The sequence below is a fragment of the Pleurodeles waltl genome, chromosome 6 (assembly GCF_031143425.1).
Source record: "Pleurodeles waltl isolate 20211129_DDA chromosome 6, aPleWal1.hap1.20221129, whole genome shotgun sequence".
Classification (NCBI taxonomy): domain Eukaryota; kingdom Metazoa; phylum Chordata; class Amphibia; order Caudata; family Salamandridae; genus Pleurodeles; species Pleurodeles waltl.
In genome coordinates, this window is record NC_090445.1 from 1125695733 (window position 1) to 1125721553 (window position 25821).

The 25821-nt window shown below is 45.7% G+C and overlaps 1 protein-coding gene across 1 annotated transcript in view; it reads right to left on the reverse strand.

Moving 5' to 3' along the window:
- Nucleotides 1-24521, reverse strand: part of LOC138302101 (guanylin-like) — a 67550-nt gene extending 43029 nt beyond the window's left edge. The window contains exons 1-2 of the mRNA XM_069242484.1: nt 24291-24521; nt 11332-11497 (exon numbers count right to left, since the gene is read on the reverse strand). Coding sequence (XP_069098585.1) covers nt 11332-11497; nt 24291-24362 — 238 coding nt within the window. The 5' untranslated portion in view covers nt 24363-24521. The remainder of the gene's footprint in view (nt 1-11331; nt 11498-24290) is intronic.
- Between the last annotated feature and the right edge of the window lie 1300 nt (nt 24522-25821).

Consider the following 25821-nt stretch of genomic DNA (forward strand, 5'->3'; position numbering starts at 1 on the left):
CACCCTACTACACTCATGCAGTGGCCAGGACAGTCATGTGTCGTCCAAGTTACTCCTCCATTAGTAGGCCCGAACAATCATGTGATCCATACATCTCAGCATGTGCATCCCAGAGAGAAACATTTCACAACTGGTTCCATGAGGACTGCATGACCACTCACCATCAAACAGGCTATGGGGACAGGTTCAACACACAGCAACCAGACACACATGTGACATATGTGTGGACAACATGACTAACTTCATGTGACGTGAAGGCAACACACAGGTGTTGCATCATCATGTGTTTGCAATTTTCGGTCTAGCTATGGCGTCTACATATGTAGGTATGTTGTTTCTACATGACGTACTCACTGGCCATTATGACCAGTAGAGTACAAATTGAGCAGTTCACGTGTTGCTTTTCAGACACAAATGCAACACTACATTCCATGCAGCTACAGCCATCTGGTATGTTTTGCAAAGATAAGGCATCGGCCTGGTAGCATAGGTCTTCATACACACCCGGCAACAAATACACATTTGGACATATATGTATACCTTTGTAGCGCAGCATTTGCATCATTTTGTGACGCAGAGAGGGGGCTACTTAGCAAAATACTAATAGATGTTGCATTTTACTGCTGTTATTGGGTGTACATGTGTAGCAAAAATGGGGATTTATGTGTATGCCCATGGGCCTAGGTTTCCCTAGTATAACACGCAGTCAGCTACTTATTTTGCAGATTGGCTACCAATCATCACATGTTCACGCACACATTCCTATTATTCCCATGTAATTGATTATTACTCACCAACATAGCCACCAATCCGGAGTCCCAGGTGGTCCAGCAGGTCCTGTTCCCTGGTGATCAGATCTGCCCAGCGGTGCTTGAGTTGATGGACATTCCTCATACTCCCGTAGACCCGGACCAGGTGATGGTGCACCTTCTCCCAACGTATTTTCCTCGCCTCCGTGTGATACCCCTGTATCACACGGCCCCCAGCCTCCAGCATCAGTGGGAGGAAATGGCTTACGAGCCATATGAAGCCCCCCAATTCGTCCTCACCCATCCTGGACAGGCGAGGCCTACCTGACATGATGCGAGGTTGAAAAAAGTAACAAAGAAAAATGAAAGAAAAAGTGGGAAATGGGGAAAGGTAGAGGTGTGAAAGAAAAAGAAGAAGGAGAAAAATAGCCCAACTAACACCCCAAACTATGCTACCCACAACAGACTCCCACAGACAATACAAACTATCACAGGTATAGACCAAACAACACTAAACAGACTGAGACAATGTTTGACAACAATAAAAGATTGACACAAAGACAAAATACAAGGCACACAGGACACTAAAGCAGTAAAACACAGGACAACACCTTTCACACAACCACACAGTCTAGATAACTCTGAGACTGCAAAGTGAAAGTGAAAGTCAACTCCCAGTACAGATTTGGTAAACAGGATATCCTATTACATCACTTCCTGCATAAAATGGCCGCCGTTTTTATTTTCGCGTAATGCGTCATATTTTCACGCATACACAGATGTGCGTCATATTTTTTTGACGCATTACAGTGTACATGATGCGGAGTGTAAAAATATGCTATGAATATTAATATTTCCAATTGTACATGAGATGACCAACATATTGTGCATGTAGCGTCAATTACACCACGCATACATCATGGGCGTCGTTTTTTTTTCACGTACAGTGGTGCACATGATGCGGAGTCAAAAAATATGATATGAATATTAATAATTGATAATGTACATGAGATGACCAACATATTGTGCATATAGCGTCATTTTGACCACGCATACATCATGTGCGTGGTTTTTATTACACGTACAGTGGTGCACATGATGCGGAGTCAAAAAATATGATATGAATATTAATATTGATAATGTACATGAGATGACCAACATATTGTGCATATAGCGTCATTTTGACCACGCATACATCATGTGCGTGGTTTTTATTACACGTACAGTGGTGCACATGATGCGGAGTCAAAAAATATGATATGAATATTAATATTGATAATGTACATGAGATGACCAACATATTGTGCATATAGCGTCATTTTGACCACGCATACATCATGTGCGTGGTTTTTATTCCACGTACAGTGGTGCACATGATGCAGAGTGAAAAAATATGATATGAATATTAATAATTGATAATGTACATGAGATGACCAACATATTGTGCATATAGCGTCATTTTGACCACGCATACATCATGTGCGTGGTTTTTATTACACGTACAGTGGTGCACATGATGCGGAGTCAAAAAATATGATATGAATATTAATATTGATAATGTACATGAGATGACCAACATATTGTGCATATAGCGTCATTTTGACCACGCATACATCATGTGCGTGGTTTTTATTACACGTACAGTGGTGCACATGATGCGGAGTCAAAAAATATGATATGAATATTAATATTGATAATGTACATGATATGACCAACATATTGTGCATATAGCGTCATTTTGACCACGCATACATCATGTGCGTGGTTTTTATTACACGTACAGTAGTGCACATGATGCAGAGTCAAAAATATTGTGGATGTAAATCATAATTTGAAGGTGAAATATCAAGACACTTTTGGATACATTTGTATCTGACTCTGCATTGTGTGCACTCATGTACATGAACAAATTATGACGGCCATGCTGTATGCGTAGAATATGGAGCAAATTGATCCAAATGTCTTCATGTGTTTAGCTTTGGAAAGGTGATTTGTCATGGTAAAACGGTGCGATGTGAGACACATTTGTGTTTGTATCTGACAAATGTCCGTACTTTTATGTATAGACGGCCTTCACACTGTGATGTTTGGGATACGTTAACTAATGTATTGACCATATTTGACAACATATTTGGTGTAATTGCTGATGGCTATTTTGAAATGAGATTTTTGATACCATTATGTATTCCGTCTCCAAAATGTCCCCACCTTTATGATGGGGATGCTTTTATCTGTAGTCCTAACAGGGAGTGGGAGAGTCACTTTCAGTTTTTAGGGGGCTGACCATGTCCCATTATGATTTTGTGTTTCATATTTGTGTAGGACTTGTGACATTGAGGCCACATATGTGCCTTATGCATGTGTTTAGTTCACAAGTACATGATTCCTGTATGTTTTGGGGGTGGTAGAGGTGGAGTTAGTCCCCCAGCACCCTAGGATTTGACCATCCAGAATAGCTACTGTATCCATGGAGTATTTTTATCATATCCTGGCAAACCTGCAGCAGCGGGCGAATGTAAGGCCATATGGTATGAATGACTGTTGACCATTCATTCATCTCATTAGCCCATTTGACGTTTGCAGTATTGATGATTTGGAGCTAAGTTGCATACCATTTTCATATGACTAAGGGGGTCATTCTGACCGCGGCGGGCGGCGGTCGCCGCCCGCCAAGCGGTTCCCGCCGAAAGACCGCGGCGGTCATTCTGGCTTTCCCACTGGGCTGGCGGGCAACCGCCAAAAGTCCGCCCGCCAGCCCAGCGGGAAACACCCTTCCCACGAGGACGCCGGCTCAGAATGGAGCCAGCCGAGTGGGAAGGTGCGACGGGTGCAGTTGCACCCGTGGCAAATTTCTGTGTCTGCAAAGCAGACACTGAAATTCTTTGTGGGTCCCTCTTACGGGGGCCCCTGCAGTGCCCATGCCATTGGCATGGGCACTGCAGGGGCCCCCAGGGGCCCCGCGGCACCCCCTACCGCCATCCTGTTCCTGGCGGAAGACCCGCCAGGAACAGGATGGCGGTAGGGGGTGTCAGAATCCCCATGGCGGCGGAGCGTGGATTCTCAAGGGCAGCGGGAAGTCCGTTTCTGGCCGCGGCTGAACCGCCGCGGTCAGAATGCCCATCGGTGCACCGCCAGCCTGTTGGCGGTGCTACCGCCGACCTCCGCCAGGGCGGTAATTACCACCAGGGTCCGAATGACCCCCTTAGTTTGCAAGACTCTCAGCGTTCACGATGTGATAATGCGAAGATTGTTTTGCTTGTCTGTGTCCCTTTCTGCATAAACTGGTTTAGTGTCATGTTACAATCTTCCTGCTAGGTTCAAACTGGGACACAACTGTGATGGTCTACTTTCAAATATTAGGTTGGTTGTATGACATATGTGTACATGTGTGTGGGAATGTGGATCCAGTATGACCTGTCTGTGTGTATGTTGTCACTGTAACTTCAAGGTCTCCTCCTGAGTTAGTGGCAGCTGATGTTGTTGCAATTGTGTATTGCTCACATCATACACTTGAGAGAAGCCATTGATGACATGTTCACGTACACATGGATGGTCCCACCCTGTCTCTGAACCCGTGTGATGTGACTTTCAAATGATCTCCAATTTTGGGCTGGATGAGAGACTGTTTCAGTTGTTTGGATCCGGCATGTCTAATTGTCACATTTGTACTCTTGTTGGGCTCTGTGTATGGTAATGTAACATGTCACATCCTACCCTCTGTGCATACAGTTGTGATGTTTATTTTTGGTGTGATGATTTTTAATGGCATTCTTGATCAATGAGACGACATTCATCTTCAGCTATTTCAAACTAAAGGTGGTCAGAAATGAATAGGCCAAAGCATAATGTGGTGTTTGTGATCTGTGTTTATTTACAAGTGTGGAATACAAGTGATGATAATGACTTAAGTAAAAAAATTGTTCACAAGCTGTTGGCGCCTACGCACTCCTGCTGCGGTGTTAGGTTGTTCCCCCTCCTGTTGCAGGCCAGCATCCTCCTCATCATCATCCTCAGGCATGTCTGGGTCCGGTTCAAGGAGGGGAATGTTCCTTTGTACACAAATATTGTGTAATATGGCACAAGTGAGTATAATTTTGCATACCATCTCTGGGGAGTATAGTAGGCTTCCGCCAGTGATGTCAAGGCAGCGGAACCTTGATTTTAGGATCCCAAAGGTCCTCTCCACAATGCTGCGTGTCCTCTTGTGGGCGTCATTGTATGCCCGCTCAGCAGCAGTATTTGGGTTCCCATATGGTGTCATTATCCAAGGCTGGATGCCATACCCCTGATCAGCTGAAAGAGAAACACAGAATGGTATCAATTAGATGTAGGAGGCACTGTTGTACGTATCTTTGATGGCAGTAGTTGTGTTGTGTTGTCTGCGACTATTTTGTGTACTAATGTGACAACCTATGGTTGTTGGTGGAAACTTTGGCATTGTTTATTTTCCTTGGCTGAGCAAGTGTTTGTTGTCTAACTGTTTGTCAGCAGGATGTATTGGTTTCTCAAGTACAGTGTGCCCTCCCTTGCATTGTGACTTGTGACACAGGTGTCCGTGTGTCCTCACTGGGGGTGTGATGATAGTTCCATGCAGAGTTGAAACATGAAAGGGTATTAGAAACGTCCATATGAACATAGCCAGGCCATCCCATCCCTTAAAAGTTATGCATTGTATTAGTGTACAGGTTATTGTGAGACTTCCAATTTGCAAGGTGACATTTAGGCAACCACAGTCATGAATGTCTTCACACTAAGCTGTGGAGTAAATTCAAATGTGTGAGAGGTTCAATGGTGACTTGTGACACATGGCTAGTGATGTGAGTACCTCAGTGTGTTCCTGTCTAGGTGTTGCTATTGTGGTGTATGTGTTGTTTATCCTAGAGGGTTTCTGTGCAGTGAGTATATAAGTAGATTTTTGTCCTTACCAACAAGTAGTCCATTGCCATACCGTCCATCCTGGAAGTGTTGGTTGATGGTGGAGTGACGGAAGATGAATGCATCATGTACACTCCCAGGATATTTAGCCATGATGTTGCTGATCAGTCCTTGGTGATCGACTATGGCCTGCACGTTGATGGAATGTGTGTGCTTCCTGTTGCGGTAGAGGTGTTCACTCGCAGCAGGTGGCACAAGGCGTACGTGTGTGCAGTCGATTGCACCAAGGACGTGCGGAAAGCCACTGATGGCGTAGAACCCCTGTTTTGTTTCCTGCTGCTTCTGCAGTGTGTTAGTGAAGCAGATGTGGCGGGGTGTCAGTCCAATGATGGCATCCAGTACTTTAGGCAGGAATGCGGAGAAAGATGGTTGTGAGATTCAACCAACCAGGGCACCAGTTGTCTAAAAGGAGCCACTTGCCAGCATGTGAAGTACGGCAAGCAGCTTTGTTTCTGTTGGGATAGTGCGTGGAGTCACTAAAGTGGGGGCCAATTGCTGTTCAATATTTGTCAGCAGCTGCTGAATGGCCTGCCAGTTCAACCGGTACCTCTGGATGATGTCTCGTTCCCTGAGGCCATGCAGGGTTGTTCTTGGGCGGAATATCCTCTCCTGCCTTCTGCGCTGTCTTTGGGGTCCCTGCTGTTGTTGTTGTGGCTGCTGTTGTTGCTGCAGGGCTCTGCGTCTACGTGCACGTTGAAGAAAAAGCACCTCCATGTCTCCCTGTTGCTGCTCTGCTGCTCTGTTGTTTGTTCTGTGTGTTCTGATTAAGTACAGGTGTGTTTGCCCCATTTTAACGCCTGCCCTGACCCAGGCGTTAAAATGTCACGCTATTCATGCTTTGCGCCATTTTTTTGCGCCGCCTGCCGCGCGGGAGTGATTTTTGCCCTGGAGCATAAATACCACGCACCGCTATGTGCGTCTGTTTTTAGACGGGAACGCCTTCCTTGCATCTCATTAACGCAAGGAAGGCGTTCACGCAAAAAAATGACGCTATTTGCCAATACTTTGGCGCTAGACGCGTCTAACGCCAAAGTATAAATATGGCGTTAGTTTTGCGCCGAATTTGCGTCGAAAAAAACGACGCAAATTCGGCGCAAACGGAGTATAAATACGGGCCTAAATCCAAAAGAGTGCTTAGAAGTCAATAGCGCTAAACAATTGTTTTAGGTCATGCTAGAGTGAAGTAAGTCCCAAGTTCAGGCTGACCGTGATGGAGGGCAGGCCAGGTACAGGACTCATTCACAGACCGCTGGAAATGTTCTTTGGATGGAGCGAGAGTTGACGTTGAGGGGCGATGCAAAGATGATTTGTCGGTTCAGATCCATGCAGTCAGGTAGATGCGTTATTATTGAGCCTCTGAGTTGGGTCCCATGTCGAACTCCATTGAGATGCATATGATGCGTCATCATTGAGCCGTGCACTGTTGTGGCCAGTTCAGCGAAGCGTCATTGTCTAACCTCGCCGTCGGGTCCCACGTCGTTGTTGAATTGGCAATGAGATGGAGGGCACTGCGCCGGTTCTGAGCAGAGCAAAGGCTCGAATACATTCATTTTTGCAGAGAAACAGCTGTAAAACCCACTTATAGGGCCAAGGACTGGACTAGCACCTCAAACAAGGGTAGGACTCCCAGATGGCAGAGTTCAGCAGCAGGAGCAGAATTGGAGCCAGTCTTTAATGTCCCTGATACTGCAATAACAGTGGGCAAGCCCTTGAAGAAACATGGGTTCCAGGATATAGAGAGCAAGACCAGTCCTTCTCACTTCCAGCAAGAAGCAGCAGGTAACAGGCCAACACAGCAAAGCAGGTAGAAAAGTGGCAGTCCCTCCTACCACACAGCAATTAGCAGGCAGCAGGCCAACACAGCAAATCAGTTATCAAAGTGGCAGTCCCTCCTGCAGCACAGCAGCTCTTCTTCGTGGCAGAATGTCGTTGGATCCATCAAAGAGCTTTGAAGTGCACAAGGTCCCTGCTCTTCCTTTCTTGGCTCCAGACACTCTCCAGGGGGTTATGCAGCACTTTGTGTGGGGAGAGGCACAGTCTATTCAGGTGTAAGAATCAGCTCCACTCTCCCGTACAGCCCAGGAAGACCCATCAGCCTGGTGATGGGCCATCAGGACGCAAATGTCAGATCCCATCTCCTTTTGTGTGTCACTGTCTAGAGGGAATGCACAAAGCCCAGCAGTCACCCACCCCAGATGTGTATTCAGAGACAGACAGAGGCACAGAATGGTTAAAGTAAAAAAATAAAAAAACAACAAGTGATGGACGGAATGCTGAACATTGTCAAACATTCACCCCCAGTACAGTGATCTGGGCCTAAATCCATCGTTTTTTTGCTGCCCATGCCATTCCAGTTTGGACCCAGCCATATGCAAATCAGTCTTGACCCTGTTCCCCATGGGAACAGTCCAGCCCGAACTGCTAGGCCAGGTCTTCCCTGGACTGGAAACAAGCATCCTGGGACCGGTTTCGGGGTTTCACCCCTCATCAGCCAGGCTAGCTTGAATCCAGTGGCATGGGAAGCATGGGAAGCACGGGACCCACGTCTGGGCATACCCTTCCCACTTAGGGCGACAAAGCAAAAAACAACAAGTGATGGACGGAATGCTGAACATTGTCAAACATTCACCCCCAGTACAGTGATCTGGGCCTAAATCCATTGTTTTTTTGCTGCCCATGCCATTCCAGTTTGGACCCAACCATATGCAAATCAGTCTTGACCCTGTTCCCCATGGGAACAGTCCAGCCCGAACTGCTAGGCCAGGTCTTCCCTGGACTGGAAACAAGCATCCTGGGACCGGTTTCAGGGTTTCACCCCTCATCAGCCAGGCTAGCTTGAATCCAGAGGCATGGGAAGCACGGGACCCACGTCTGGGCATTCCCTTCCCACTTAGGGCGACAAAGCAAAAAACAACAAGTGATGGACGGAATGCTGAACATTGTCAAACATTCACCCCCAGTACAGTGATCTGGGCCTAAATCCATCGTTTTTTTGCTGCCCATGCCATTCCAGTTTGGACCCAGCCATATGCAAATCAGTCTTGACCCTGTTCCCCATGGGAACAGTCCAGCCCGAACTGCTAGTCCAGGTCTTCCCTGGACTGGAAACAAGCATCCTGGGACCGGTTTCGGGGTTTCACCCCTCATCAGCCAGGCTAGCTTGAATCCAGTGGCATGGGAAGCATGGGAAGCACGGGACCCACGTCTGGGCATACCCTTCCCACTTAGGGCGACAAAGCAAAAAACAACAAGTGATGGACGGAATGCTGAACATTGTCAAACATTCACCCCCAGTACAGTGATCTGGGCCTAAATCCATTGTTTTTTTGCTGCCCATGCCATTCCAGTTTGGACCCAACCATATGCAAATCAGTCTTGACCCTGTTCCCCATGGGAACAGTCCAGCCCGAACTGCTAGGCCAGGTCTTCCCTGGACTGGAAACAAGCATCCTGGGACCGGTTTCGGGGTTTCACCCCTCATCAGCCAGGCTAGCTTGAATCCAGTGGCATGGGAAGCACGGGACCCACGTCTGGGCATACCCTTCCCACTTAGGGCGACAAAGCAAAAAACAACAAGTGATGGACGGAATGCTGAACATTGTCAAACATTCACCCCCAGTACAGTGATCTGGGCCTAAATCCATCGTTTTTTTTGCTGCCCATGCCATTCCAGTTTGGACCCAGCCATATGCAAATCAGTCTTGACCCTGTTCCCCATGGGAACAGTCCAGCCTGAACTGCTAGTCCAGGTCTTCCCTGGACTGGAAACAAGCATCCTGGGACCGGTTTCGGGGTTTCACCCCTCATCAGCCAGGCTAGCTTGAATCCAGTGGCATGGGAAGCACGGGACCCACGTCTGGGCATACCCTTCCCACTTAGGGCGACAAAGCAAAAAACAACAAGTGATGGACGGAATGCTGAACATTGTCATACATTCACCCCCAGTACAGTGATCTGGGCCTAAATCCATCGTTTGACTGATTTGCATATGGCTGGGTCCAAACTGGGGTGGCATGGTGAGCAAAAGAACGATGGATTAAACCCAGATCTATGACTGGGGGTGAGTGTTTGACAATGTTCAGATGAAGTAAAAAAATGCCAACTTTATAGAAGTATCAATTTCAGACTTATACAGCGGCGGCTACCTCCATTAGAGAGGAGGAGCATTGCCCACCCCCCGCCAGCAGCTGCAAAACCTTTACAAGAAAACGATAATAAACTGTGTTTACTATTGTTTTCTTATAAAGGGGCAGGGAACTGGGGGTAACGAGCATGCATGTATGTTTGGCCGGCCCAACACACATGGGCCCTGATTATGACCTTGGCGGACGGCGGAGGCCGTCCGCCAAGGTACCGCCGCCAAATGACCGCACCGCGGTCAGAAGACCCCGGCGGCCATTCAGACATTTCCTCTGGGCCGGCGCGCGCTCTCCAAAAGAGCGCCCGCCGGCCCAGAGGAAATGCCCCTGCAACGAGGACGCCGGCTCAGAATTGAGCCGGCGTAGTTGCAGGGGTGCGACGGGTGCAGTTGCACCCGTCGCGTATTTCAGTGTCTGCTTTGCAGACACTGAAATACTTTGCGGGGCCCTCTTACGGGGGCCCCTGCAGTGCCCATGCCATGGGCATGGGCACTGCAGGGGCCCCGAGGGGCCTCGCGGCACCCCCTACCGCCATCCTGTTCCTGGCGGGAGACCCGCCAGGAACAGGATGGCGGTAGGGGGTGTCAGAATCCCCATGGCTGCGGAGCGCGCTCTGCAGCCATGGAGGATTCTGTAGGGCAGTGGTAAACCGGCGGGAGACCGCCGGTTTACCCTTTCTGACCGCGGCTGAACCGCCGCGGTCAGAATGCCCTCGGGAGCACCGCCAGCCTGTTGGCGGTGCTCCCGTGGTCGGTGACCCTGGCGGTCACCGGCCGCCAGGGTCAGAATGACCCCCATGGTCTCTCCAACTCAGCACTGAGCCAGACGCAGTTCTGTTGAATAAACTATTGCACCAAAGTGGAGTAGCATAGGCATGCAGTGTGTGGTGGAGGAACAGGCACTAATAAACGAATAGATAACAGGCACAGAAGCAGTCAAAGGCTTCGTTCAGCAGGTGAGTAAGCACAAACAGCAGAACAGTCGGGGAACACAGACAGAGAAGCAGACATGAGGCATCAGTACAGACCAAGTTGAAGAGTTGGCAGTGGCCATTGGTAGAAACAAAAGGGTAGCAAGCATCCTGACTGCATCCGGCAAACAAGTAGAGGCCACATATAGCATCAAAAAGGAGCCAGCGAAGACTGGCAGCAACAGAAAACCAGGTAACGGGCACTAACTGCAGTTGTGAGCTCATGAAAGGCACTTTGCACAGACAGTAGACAAGTATCAATTTGTGATACCAACCTCAGAGTGGCAGCCAGGGATCATGGTCTGTGCACATTGTAAAATATCTTGGTCTGCCAAATATTTCTGTTGACTCACAAGGAGGACATAGTTGGGATGGAGCACCTGTTTAATGCTCTATACCACCCCGATACCCAAACAAGAACGTAACCATTTCACACAAAACCACAGAACACTTATCATCTCCCACCTCACCTGCATCACTCCAGACCATATCACTCATAGAATGCCTCAGCCCCAGCTGATAAACTCAAATAACTTACTTAATACTGCATAGGTATCTCCAGGGTTGCTAACACACGCCGCTTTGAACTTCCCAGGAAGGCTGTGGCACCAAGCAGCATGGCTTCTTGGACTCATCCTGAGCGAACTGTTTAATAGGTTTTTCAATTCCTTCACCTCATCCAGGGGAAAGGATAGCCCTCCAACCTGTATGTAAATAAGAACCTGTGAATAACACTATGCAAAATGGCTTTATGTTCCTAAAACAATGCTTCAGCATGCTCTGTAAAACTCCAGTCCTCCACCAAAATAAATTTTAAAGTGCAGTCCTACGATGATGACTGTAAGTATAACAGGTGAATTTCTATGGTTTGACATGTTTGAAATGTGAGCCAAACTATATCGTCTCAGCAACCTTTGGTTTTTAAAGTGAATTTCTATGTTTTTTTCAGTGAAAAAAGTATATATATATATATATATATATACACACACACATATATATATAAGTACATACATATATGCATATATATATATATATAGCCTATTTTCTGACCAACAGTTTGCCAGCACTACCGTCAATGGTATAACACCTGTTAGGACATGGTTCACAATTGAAAGTGGGTCTGAGATGAGTTTATCGCACCCAAGTAACTACAGGGTGCAGTGAGGTCGTCATCTTTCAGCTGCATCTCTATCGGTAGAATATGGCAAAATTTAACGGCCAAAAAGGCTCAGTAAATATAGGGACATGAAGACTTTGGTACACAAAGGTCGCAGCTTGCAAAAACTGATTGAATTCCAACCCCCAGGGTATTACACTTTATATATTGGAATACATAATGCATGTAGATCATCAGGGGGGTTGTTTGGGGTGTGACACCCCCAGATAAATGCATTCTTTGCTTGATAGGTTGGCCTAGAAGGCCTGTGTCGCGTTGATTTGTCTGTGTTAGTTTTTCTTATCATGTACCGAGAATAATAGAAAAACTGTGATCTTTGATGTAAAACAGAAGAGAGAGAGTGAAAGAGAGAAAGAGATACAAATACAGGGAGATGTTCTGGTGGCTGAATTTGAACAATGTGAAACCAGATAGCCTGGACTCAATGTCAGGTTCCCTGCTTGTCCAAATTGCGTGATCTTTGGTAAACAGTTTGGCCCGTATTTATACTCCGTTTGCGCCGAATTAGCGTCGTTTTTTTCGACGCAAATTCGGCGCAAAACTAACGCCATATTTATACTTTGGCGTTAGACGCGTCTAGCGCCAAAGTATGGGCAAATAGCGTCATTTTTTTGCGTGAACGCCTTCCTTGCGTTAATGAGATGCAAGGAAGGCGTTCCCGTCTAAAAAAATGACGGCGACGCAAATGCGTCGTATTTATACTCCCGGGCAAAAATCACGCCCGGGAGTGGGCGGGGCAAAAAACCCCGCATTTGCGCCACTTTTTAACGCCTGGGTCAGGGTAGGCGTTAAGGGGGCTGTGGGCTCAAAATGAGCCCACAGGTGCCCTCCCATGCCCCCAGGGACCCCCCCTGCCACCCTTGCCCACCCCAGGAGGACACCCAAGGATGGAGGGACCCATCCCAGGGACATTCAGGTAAGTTCAGGTAAGTATAATTTTTTATTTTTTTTTATTTTTTTGGGTGGCATAGGGGGGCCTTATTTGTGCCCCCCTACATGCCACTATGCCCAATGACCATGCCCAGGGGACATAAGTCCCCTGGGCATGGCCATTGGGCAAGGGGGCATGACTCCTGTCTTTACTAAGACAGGAGTCATTTAAATGGCGTCTGGGCGTCGAAAACAATGGCGCAAATCGGGTTGAGGCGATTTTTTTGCCTCAACCTGACTTGCCCCATTTTAAGACGCCCTAACGCCATTTTCCCCCTACGCCGGCGCTGCCTGGTCTACGTGTTTTTTTTCCACGCACACCAGGCAGCGCCGGTCTGCTAGCGCCGGCTAACGCCATTCCATAAATACGGCGCCCGCATGGCGCTTCAGAATGGCGTTAGACAGCGCTAAATTTTTTGACGCTAAACTGCGTTAGCGCAGTTTAGTGTCAAAAAGTATAAATATGGGCCTTTATGTCACAGAGACATCTTTTCTTTATCATCATGTATGAGAGAACTTTAAAATACTTGAGTCTGGGATGTGTGCTATATAAGCACCACTTATGTTTGATAAAATGGACTACAATGTTGTTTTATCAATAATACGAATCTAGGTCTTATTTAGGATTTACATGACCAATGACTACCTCTTGGCATAGTAGTTAGGGGATGAGCCATTAATGTTTCTATGTTCATGTTGAAAAATTACCACTTTTAATAAATGTCTGTCTATGCAGTGATATAATCTCATGTGCTAAGGTGAAACACTTCCACATTTTAACGCTCTACAATTAAAAAAAATTTGAAGAGACTTTGTCAAGTTTATACATTATGGCCCTGATTTCTACTTTTTTGTGCTGTATTACCGTAATTTTTTATGCAAAAAGCGGCGCAAAATGACAAAATACAATTTTACTTTGTAAGTTTGCGTCGATTTTGCATCAATAAATGACGGTAGTGTGGCGAAAAAAAAGTATAAATCAGGGCCTATGTTTGTTCCACGATATACATGGCAAAGGATTTCATGGTTTGGCACATGCATGGACTCAGAGCAAAGTCAGACCCTCGGCTTTGCCTTGCCTTGCCCTATTAATTTTCTGGAGCACTCACCTGTATTTGCAACTCAAGTTTGGGGCCGTTAGTCACTTGATAAAATATTTATAAAAGGTGAGGACTGGGAACATGGAGCCCTGCATACATGCACTGATTTGACAACCCTACCATCAAGACTTCTCATACAAGAGAAGATTGTGTGCAGTGAAAATACACTTAAAATAAGTGATCCCAGGGCAGGGACTCCAGGCCGTTGCGTTGAATTTGAGCATAGTTTGAGTTCCTATGGAGAACTAACTCCCCAGGTTGGGCCTGAAGAGGCATAGCTTCTGGAGAATGAATTCTTGGCTTGGTAGTCAGATCACTTTTTGGAGTGGAAATATATATAGTATATAGTGACTGATTTACCAAAAAAAGAAGTAAATCCACGCCCATAAAGGTACTCCTTGAATCGGTGCAAACGTACTTCTTTTTCGAATTCACAAACATTGGCAGTAGTATGCTTGGAAAGCTGTGCCAGTCTCAGGTTTCCAGGCATACTACTTGCAATCAAAGATCGAAAAGATGATGAAATTAATGTTTGTGAATAGTCTAACCACTGCCAATCGCTAGGAATTGCCGTTTAAGATTCACACCACACAAATATCACTGACCAAGCTACACCCCTCTTCAGATGCTTGTGCAGCTGCTTCTGTAATACTGATACTTGTCAGTGCTATCTTCAGAAAGTGTTCTCTCATTTGCATTTGGGTGTCACCCCAAGCAAAAGTGGGAGTCACTTTGCCACTGCACCTAGGCCATAATATGGATGCAGACCCAACGGCAAACAAACCCTTGAGAGGAGGACTCACAGTGCACTACAAAAGAGCACCTTGGCCCCCCAAGATAGCCACCTGCAGGCAGGTGCACCTACATGCTAGAGGGGCTTTCACTCCTCTTTAAAGTGCAGGCACCATGCCATATTGACTGTGAAAAACAGAACGGCTTGTAAACAGCCACTTCATATTTCACTAATTGCCCTGCTCCCGGGACAGGGGTGGGTTAATGGCTGCCTTGAGGACAGTGCATTAATTGTAATATGATGCACTGTCCCTGTTTGTGCCCAGCATACCAGTTTACACAAACAAGGACAGTGAGGCCTATCTGTAATACGTGCCCAGGTGGTTGGTGGGAGTAAAGTGATATTTTACCCCATTTGGTGTGGGATGGGAACTGGAGAAGCTGGCTAAAATGTTAGCAAGAAAGAAGATGGTGCATTGAAAGTTGAGGCCTAGTGCACGTGAAAATGGAGTATCGGGTGAAGTAATAAAAGAAGCAGCAATAGTTGTGTTTCGTGTTGGAGGCATCCAGATCCAGGGTCATCTTGTCACTGCCTTATGTGGAGGCAATGGTACCCTCTAGGCATGGATACAGATCAGAACTTTGGGAGAGTGGGCCTGCAGAAGTGGGTACTACATACAAACAAGACAAAGGAACATTTATTAGAGGAGCAGGGTAGGTTGTTCCAGTGCTGAGGAACCACTGGGAGGTGTCAGAAATAACTCAAAGTGTGAACAGGAAAAGGGTTCACAAGAAATGTACTGTGTCTGCACTGTAGGACAACCCAGACATAGGTAATGCCTGGGGCAAGAAGTACTGTAAGCAGTTGATAAGAGAAACAATATTAATGTTACCAGAAACTTAAAGGGATGTTCATGCTCTGGGCCCATGCAGCTTGTTCACGCAAATGAGCCCAAACTAGCAGATATTACAATGTGTGACCTGTCGGGTGAGTATGAAAAAAGACATAAGCAGTCACATGTCACAGCATTTAATGTGCATGCTGCATGATTGACCCTTCTGAGATGATCAAAGAGCCCACCAGAAAAATAACCTCCAAAATGTGGTACCAGAATATTGTAGCCAGCATTTCATCTTACATAAATGTTGTATTGTTTCCAAAACTATCGCGCTATCGGAGTTAACAGGAGATGTGTACCCAATGGGATGACGCTTTTTTAAACAATATTTTAGACACAATGTTTATTTTGGCCAGTAGTCCTGAATACAATATTTTCTGCCATACTCTAATGAGTACCATCATGCCACACCTGTTGAATACATAGCCCCCTCACACAGACTATAAGAGGCAACAATCTTGCACAAGTGGATGGAATTCTCTCAGCAGCCTGAGGAATTCACGAGTTCAACTTTGGTCACAAGTGAAGCACGTGTAAATAACGGCTTTCAGAAATCTGATACTCCCACATTTCTCATTTCAGAGAAGGAGAATCACCTTCTGCAAGTTTGATGAGCAAACTATGGGCCTCATTGAGAGTTCAAAGGATGGGTTACTCCACCACTAATCTGGTCGGATATATAATTCTTCCAAGTAGGGAGAACGCTGTTTATTGCAGCATTGCATGTGATGTATGAAGTCTTAAATATAATACAGTGATGGTATTTAGAGTGGGCAATGTGGGGTTGAATTTCTTGAGTCGACAGATGACGACTGTATCATCATGAAAGGTGGACCTCTTTCATTCAGGAATTTAATATGGAACTCCAGTTAGCAGAGCAAGGTTGCTGCCCAGATAGGAGGGGCCCAATGCTTTAATGTTGTTTCTGAAATATGCTTCAGAAGTCAGGATGTAGAATTGCACAAAAAGAGAGAAGGCACCATGAAGTCTGTGTTTTTGTGGAATGTGTTTTAAAGGATGGTTGTAGTAGGGAATATGCAAAAAGGGAGGTAAGCATTTGCTGCTCCTAACGAGGGGTGGGCGGTGAACTCTGCTCTGCTGGTGGAGCTAACAGACTTTTGGGATTTCGGCCAAAAACTCCACTAGCCCCACCATCGGAGCTCACCACATGAGCACTGCGCCCAGATATGGGCCACACAGTGCACGCGCAGATAGTCTAGCCCATAACTGGGCTGCAGTGCACACTCACCCAACGTGGCGTGGAGCTGCTCACTCACCAGCAACTCTGGATCCAGGGCCAGGAGGCAGAGAACCAGCCAGGCCACTGGCAACAAGGACCCCATGGGAACAAGGACCCAGGTGAGTCCTCGTTTTTTTCCCAATGTGCACAGTGGTGCACAAAAGATCTGAAATGGCAACTTTTGCTGCCTATGGCCCTGTCCTGAATATGCCCAATCTCAGAAGCACTAAGCAGGATCGGGCCTAACCAAGCCCGACCCAGCTTAGCACTACCAAGATTTAGGCACAATTAGGTCCACTCCGCAGGTTCATGCAACTGTGTGGAATTCCACTGAGTTATTAATTAACTCTCAGAGTAGGGGTGGGTGGAGTGGAACTCTGTCAGCTCCGCCCATCCCTACTCTGAACTCCAAAATTATGTACCTTGTCACATGTAAGTGGAGTTAGGTATAAAAAATCTGTGCAAGTTTACCTTATTTGGTCCCTCGATACTGTGGTGATGATATTGTGACCTGTATATGTTTCGTATTCAGTATTCTCAGCTGTCCCCTAAAGGATAGGTTAATGTCAAAGGTAAAGATGAGATGTGTATATCAACAGAGTCCATTATATTTAATTGGCAGCAATTGAGCCAGTCTTGAACTTGGGTTTATTTTCTGATAATGACAATAAAGATGAATTCTGGCTGGGTTAACTTATTGTCGGTTCTTACTATCCATATTTGCATGCTGGGTTCAGATAAATCTTGAACCCCAGTTTCATGACTAGATCTCTGTGGGGGGCCGCACTGATTCAAGGTTACTTAGGAGAGGACAAGGCTAGAAGGATTGTGCACATTATAGGCAAACAATAGAAGTTGGATGTGTTCTTTTGGACACACTGTTGAAAGACGACAATCCATGGGAGCGGTGTATACGTGAATTTTGCGAGTTTGGAGCAAATGTTGATGAGGGATTGGTGATTGTAAGGAAATGGGTTTTGGTCATCAAATCTACCCAGATGATTAGCTTTTTGACCACACAGTATGTGAACTTTTAACTGTGGGTGAGCCTCAAAACCAATGACTCACCCACAGAAAACTCATGATAAATGGACTGCACATGTTTACAGCCACCATGTGTCTTTTAAGACAGGACTGCTGTAATGCACCAAGGTTCAGGGTTACTTGGCTGGTTACACATGAACACGTGTGCATGCATTTGTCCATATGTATAAGGACTGTGAGTAGGAGACTTCTGTTGTGCGCAGCCTGGTAACTGCTCACAGCCTGGTGCAGAAGGGACTCTGCAGGACTGCATATTGACCTGTAGTAGGCCTTATAATGCTAGTGTACACTCATAGAGAACGTCACTTTGGTTTAATATCTTGTCTGCAGTGACTCTCGATTATACAAATATGGGAAGGCTGCCTTAGAGTGCAGCTTCACTTCCCTTTGACCTACAGAGACCAGTAATATATCGAATTGGGATGTATTCTGTACAGGAAAATCAAAATTCTGCAAGTTCCAAAAATATATTTGACAGCTTGTGGGTCATCCTGGAATTGCAGATTTCTCTGGCCCAGCTCAGGATCAGAGCTCAGGCCTTTTGTTACAATGCTGTTCTATGTTAATTAAATGTCTTTCTAGTGCCAGGATCAAAGGCCTTCCCACACAAAGAGTGCAATTAAGACTACTTGACTCGGCCTCTGAGGAGGAACAGGGTGGGGTGGAAATGCTCTGCATAAATCAATCAGCAGTCAATCTTGTGGGAATTCTGTGCCCAAGAGTAGAGCGGTCCAGAGGTAACCAAAGATAAAAGCTGGCACAGGGAGCCAGTGTAACAAGCTCCCCGCAAAGTTTACTGTTGCAGATGCCAGGAGGCCTAAGGAAAATGCTGCAGGTGGGTAGGGCTCACCAACCAGGGATAAATTAGCTCAAAAACATGCAAAAACGCCCAACTGGCCTGAGATACCAGCATAAAAATAATCGTAGCTTTAACGACCAGGGAGGCCCAAGGCTCATGAAGCTCCGCTGCCCAAGCCTTTTCAACCCCCCAGTGTGGGCCATGGCCCGGTGGTCACCGACAGGACAATTCATGTTTTTCAGGCCTGGAGTGGACGTGCGTGGGGTACCCTCCCCAGAGTCCAAAGGGCCTGGAAACCCCATCCCCCAGTCTGGCTTTGCAACTGGGTGTCCAGGATCCCAACACTAGGCACCCCGCACCCAAAAAGGATGGGTGAGTGTTGTTGCACCCTCCCATGAGAAAGAAGAGAGGCAGAGTCCGGGAAGCCCAACTCCAGTCTCCAGCAGAATAGAAGAGGTCAGAGAAGTGGTACCGCACCTGCTTCCCTTGCCCGTGACTGGGCGATGTGGGCAGCCACCACCGCAGTCAGCACCCTGCCCGCTCCATAGAGCAGGGAAGAGCAAAGCTGCCAGCTCCTGCGGCACTGTGGTGGACTGCTGGAATGCTGGTGTGTGCATCTAGCCAGGGGTGGGATCCCTGGGCTGCCCCTCAATAGAGGAGGCACACAGGGGTGCCCAAGTGGGGCAGGGCACCCCTTTTAAAAAAGTAAAACTGCACGCCACACAGAGAGAGAGGCCACATGGCTCCAGAAAGACAGTGGCTCTCCCTGGCTCAGCAGGAGAGCCACTAATTAAATATGCAAGCTCCCAGATGAGCACACCATCATTTCCTGCAGGACTCTACAAATCAGCGCACTTTCCCCCCTTTGTAGTGACCCCAAGACACCACCAATGACAAAAAGAGGATGCTGGGAAGCTGCAGAAGTGCAGTAACTTCCCCCAGGAGTCCAAAGATGATTTAAAAAATGTAATGACCCTATGAATACAGGGTCCATGAAGAAATATCAACCCAGGACTTTCTTCAAGGTTTCAACCACTCCCTAGACTGGAGCATGTGCTCTTTAGCTGGGAGTGCGATGCTTTCTAGGGCCAAAGTTTATGGCTGCAACTACTGTGGCCTAAAGGAGTCTAAAAAGAGTGCATGTTCTACAGCACCCTCTAAGGGCAATGTTTATGGTTACATGTGGTTTCTGATCAAAATGTAATGCACTCTAGGGTCGATGTTAATAATTGCCTTTTTAATGCCTAAAGTATATTAAAAAAAGCACACAGGCACATGTGATGATCCTTTGTAAATGCTATATTGAAAGAATAAGGTTGGCAGTGATTATTGATCAAAAGATATATGCTTTATTATCATTTTAAAAGTCTGTACTGGAAGAATAGTATTGACAGTGATTACCGATCAAAAACTATATGCTTTATCTACATTAATAAGTGCATTTACACAAGGTTATTTTTGATTATTGCATTTCTCCTGAAAATTATGATATTTTGACTTGTGGCTTGTTGTTCTTGGTCTCGTTAGGTGGTCAGAGGTGATTACACAATGTTATCGCAAGGCATCTTCATCAGTCTTATCTATATTTGTAAATTACTGAGTAGAATGTGTGCGAGTGTGTGTGTAATAAATGTATTGTTACTTTGTCAAAGAAAAAGCACAGACTGGACATTCATTAATTCGGTGTTATTATTGAATGGCTGTGAATGGTGATTACTAGCCCATAGCACCTCCTTTGAGTTCGCCTTGGACTGCTCTGCTCTGCTTCTCTGTGAGAATCAAGCGCTCCAATAGGGTGTTTGGTTCCCAGTGGCGGGTGAATGTGGACCCATTGCTTTGGCTGGCCACACAACTAATGGCCAGTTGCCTTACAGTGTTGATAGTGTCAAAGGAAGCTAAATGTGGTGATAAGGAAGAGGGCACAGGATCCCCTTTATTCAAAGAGAGGATTATGATTTCTATAACTTGATTGGTGTCAGGTGGTGGGCTTCTGTGAGTTCAACTACCTCACTTATAGGCATGGATACATTTGTCATACAACTATACTTTTGATTGCATGGCTAATGCCTTCTCTATACTTTTGAAATAGGGTACATGAGTAAAGGGGTCAACATTTGACTATGCCACTTTGGTCGAGGGAGGCCATTGATAACAGTTTGAAGATTTGGCTTGTCTTGATTAAGTATGGAAAGATGAAATGCCTAGGTGGAGGACTGAGCATGTAGAAAGGATGCATTTGTGCCTCACTAGTGACAGCTTTTAAGATGGACGCAAGAATAAAGTCATCTTCATAAGAGTTTAGTTTGAGGTTAGACGGTGTGGCAGTGAGATTGGCATGTCAAGTACTTTGAATGTTGAACTCCTGGGAGCATTGCATTTGGTGATAGGAGGACTGATGGTGTTTGATGTTATCAATGTGCTCGCTTATTTTTTTATCTTTTCAATGGAGCAGTTGCAGACTGTGTTGCATTTCTAGTTTGAAATATTTCTACCTGGTTGTGATAGAGAGCTGGCACTATATTTCGGTTCATTGAACCAGACTTGGTTTATCTTTGGCATTCCACCTTACAGTCTATTTAACATATGTAAAAGTGGTGTTAAGAGTAATCAATCTATACTTACCTGTAAGCACTTAGAGCCATGTTTATTGCAAAGTGGCAAAGTGCAGAACAGCAAGTCACCTTGCTGCATTGCACTGTGTCACTGTGAAAGGGTAGAAATGCACCGAATTTTTGGCTTGCAGCACATTCCTGTCCTTTTTCCACTGCACTTGCGCACCATGGGCTGTCTAGTGCCAATGCAGGTGCCTTCCTGCACAAAAACAATCCTTAGAGGCATAGCCATCTATCTATGTGTGCTGCAGAACGCAGCACACGTAGAAAGAGGAAGCAACCGGGAGAAAAAATTAATTTCCCCTCGTTATGCATCTTCTGGGAATTTTCCCAGGTTATCCAGGTTTAGTAAACCTGGGAATGCATCAAAAACCATGGGTGTTGCGTGGGAACACTCACACAACACCCATGTAATGCCTCCCTTGCGCAGAGTAATGCCACGCAGCCATGTGTGCTAAATTGCATTACACCAGAATTTCTAAACCATTCAAAGCCACACAAAGTGGTGCAAGGATGCCTACACTGAAGCATGACAGCAATTTGAGCGCTAGCGCAGGGGGAGAGGACAGAAATGCACTACATCTTGTAGAAACAGTGCATTTCTGCCCTTTCCCAGTGGCACAGGGTGGCACAGCAAGGGCCGCCCTGCCCCACGGGGCCTTGCAAATATGTCTCTAAGGGACATATGTATGAGAGGTTTGCTCCACCATTGTGTCACTTTTAGTTATGCAACGGTGGCACAAACCTTTCAACCATATATATGAGACAACACAAAGCCATTTAAGATATGGAGTAAGGCAAGGCAGGCCAAATCACTGTGTTGCTTTACTCTGCACCAGGGAGGCAACCACGGGGTTGCAGTGATTTCCAACATGCAACACCCACGAATCCTCAGATTTACAAGGCCATGTAAACCTGGGGATGCGCCAACACCTTACGCCTCCCCAGGGGAGGCTCAACAAGAAGAAATATCTTTATTTCTCCTATTTTTTACCTATTTCTATGTGTGCTATATTCTGCAGCACACATAGATAGGGGAAAAACCCTCCCAGGATTGTCTTTGTGCAGAAAGGTGCCCGTTCCTGCACAAAAACAGTCCTGCATGCTACGCAGACACCCTTGCACCATGGTGCAAGGGTGCCTGTGTTGGCACTAGGCAACCAAAGCGGTGCTAGCATAGGGGGAAAGCACAGGAATGTGCTGCATTACATAGATACAGCGCATTCCTGCCATTTCCTTTCGATGCATGGCTGCGCAGCAAGGTGACTTGCTGTGGTGCCCTGCACCAAAACCCCATAAATCTGGGCCTGAGGGACATATTTATGAGAGGCTTGCACCGCCATTGTGTCACTTTTAGCGAAGCAACAGTGGTACACATCTTTCAACTCTATCTATGAGGCAATACAAAGCCGCTTTGCATGACTTTGAATGACCTCATAGATATGGAGTAAGCCAAGGCAGTGCAAATCGCTGCGTTGCCTTACTCTGCGCCGGGGAGGCATTCCATTAGCATTGTGGTGGGTTTTCCCACGCAACACTCATTGATCTTGATGCATCCCCCGATTTACAAGGCCATGTAAACTTGGGGATGTGCCGAAAACCTTACGCCTTCCTAGGGGAGGTGCATTGAGGAACTCCTTGTTTCTTCCTCTTCCTCCCAGGATTGATTTTGAGCAGGAAGGTGCCCCATCCTGCACAAAAACAAACAATCCTGCATGCAACTCAGACACCCTTGCACCATGGTGCTAGGGTGCCTGTGTTGGCTCTAGGCAACCAAAACGGTGCCAGTGCAGGGGGAAAAGACAGGAATGCACCTAGTTACATAGATACAGTGCAGTCCTGCTCTTTCCTTTTAACGCAAGGCAATGCCGCAGCGTGACTTCCTGCTCTGACGTGTGCCAAAAGCCCATAAATCTGAGCCTAAATCTCCTCCTAATGCTATAGATCACCATATTTTTCTATTCACTCCCTACATAGTCCCATCCAGATGTTTAACAGTCACTTTAGGCTCAGAATCAGAGCAAATACAGAAACTGAGGGTATGCAAAATTTTTACAAATGAGCTAAAATGCAAAACATAATGGAAGGGAAATAAATAAACTTAGGATGCAATTGTTTACCTTTCCTAGAACTGGGAATATGAGGAAGGGGGTGGCTTTTTCAACGAATATTCATTAAAGAGCACAATAAGTGTCTGTATAACAATAGAGCATTTCTACGGCACCCGGTACTACAGGCACTGGGTGGTCTTGCCACACTACATAGTCTTCCTGAAGTCTGGGCCATTTTCCAGGCATGTATTCCACCAGCTTTAAGCAACTGTATAGGTCCTCAAAAATGCTGGGAGGCTTATAATCATGTATCTGGCAGCTTTTAATTAGTGGCTGCAAGTTGTTAGTACTGTCACTCACAGGACCGGAACATATTTTCTATCATTAGACTTTGACCCAGAGCAAGAGAGAAAGGTGGAAAAGGAACAAAAAGAAATCTTGAGAGAAACACAAGAAAACTGACGAAAAGATAAAGTAGGAATTGTAAGGGAACCTGAGAGGGAGAAAACAACAAGGAGGAACTGCATGGTAGTGGAGGAATGAGGCAGAATAAAGCCTAAGAAGCTTTGGCATGCACCAAAGTTTTTCACTTTTTTGAAGTTTGATATAGCGCGAACTCGACCCGAAGATATTGGAGGTCTTTACGTGAGCACTACTTATATTACATAAAGACATATTCATTTTCGGTAGGCAATAAGTAAAGTATGTGATTTGCCCACAATCACAAGATGTTGAGCCGACGCGGAGGCTTGAACCTGGTTTCCAAGTTCCAATGTTGGCCGGTGCGCCACATTTTCTACCTTACTGTATAAAGGACACCAATGAAAAACTTTGGGGCCCTATGATTGCCTGTTTTGTACACATTAAACTGCGTGCACCGCACTCTGAACGCTTTTCAAAAACAGACACATACCTGGACAGTTACACCTCTGCACATGTTTGCTAACAGCAGAATGATGGCGGCCGTGGTCACTAAAGCCTTCATGCTGGAAAGAGTTAGAGTCTGCGATTTGCCTGCTTCGACTTGACTTTACTTGGAAGTTGGGGTTTGTTTTTAAAGACTCTCGAGGTTATTAAATAGCAATTCTTCCTTAATTGCTAATTCCTCCCCAATCAAAAGCCTTTAGGATGTAAACATCTACAGAGACAATAGGACAGAGGCTTTTTTGTGTGCTCAGACATCAAAGATTGCTGCGTTTGTTTATCTTGTCCTTTGTAGTACTGTATTGGAATATTCTCCAGCTGTAAGGTAAGATTACAGACTCGAACAACACGTAGCTCCATAATTATGTCTCAAACGTAAACATTTAAATGGGCAAATAAAACAAAAATGCAAAGTCCTTTTTATTGCTCTTCCAATGAACAGGATCATGTACTTCACAGGGGCAAATAAAAATTGGAAAGAACACACATAATTTTACATCAGTTGTAACAAAGGTCTTTTGATCTTCCGTGGGCCCACGTTTGCTTGATATAGCCTCTTTCAGAAGTGAGCCGAAGAAATTCTGGTAAAGCAAATTAATGGTTATATTTGTGTGGGGACAAGCTTCCTATTCAGTTTTGCGTTCATTTGTGTCAAAATGTACCACGCCTTACATGCACAACATCTCGTCTTTAAAAGTTTGCTGTTTGTTTGACCTTAACCTAATACTGTATTTTTAATATGCTTTTTTCTATCCTACTGTTGGACTTGGCATGGTTTTCCTCCATTTTTTTGCCCTCAGTCCTCCTGTTTGTGCTGACTTTGTTTTTGCTGGCTTTAGGTCTTTGTGCTCTTTACCACTGCTAACCTGTGCTAAAGCGCTTGTGTTCTCTCCCTCCTGGTAACATTAGCTTACACACAAATAGGATATTTAATTTAATTGTAAGCCCCAACTAAAGGAGTTCTACATGTCCCCACGGCATGTAAATTAAGTTCTGCTAGCTAGTCCACAGAACGGACAGTGTCACCTACTTAAATAGCCCTTTAAAAATGCTTCAGGCCTGCCATTGCAGCCTGGGTGTGCAGTTTTAATTGCCATTCTGCTGTTCTGACCTGGCAAAATAAAGGTTTTGCCAGGCTTCAACATTCTTTTTTAATACATATCTCATCCTTAGTGTAGGTTCTGACAGCCCAGAGGGTATTTAAAAGTTGGACATATACTTTTAACTTTTGCCTGTCCTGGTAGTGAATAACACTTACATTCGTTTTTCACTACCGCAAGACTTGCCTCTCCCATAGGATAACATTGGGTTACCTTATTACATTTAATGAGTGATAACTTGCAATTGGTAGCAGGAAGTTTGGTGTAAAAAACAACTGTAAGTTAAATCCTTCTTTAATGGTAAAGATTTTAAGTGGCAATTATGAAAATGTTTGGAGAACTTTTAGAAAGTTGGTACTTTCATGTCATGACCATTTGGTACCTGCAGCCTGTATCCTGGGTCAGATAACTAAGGGTGGT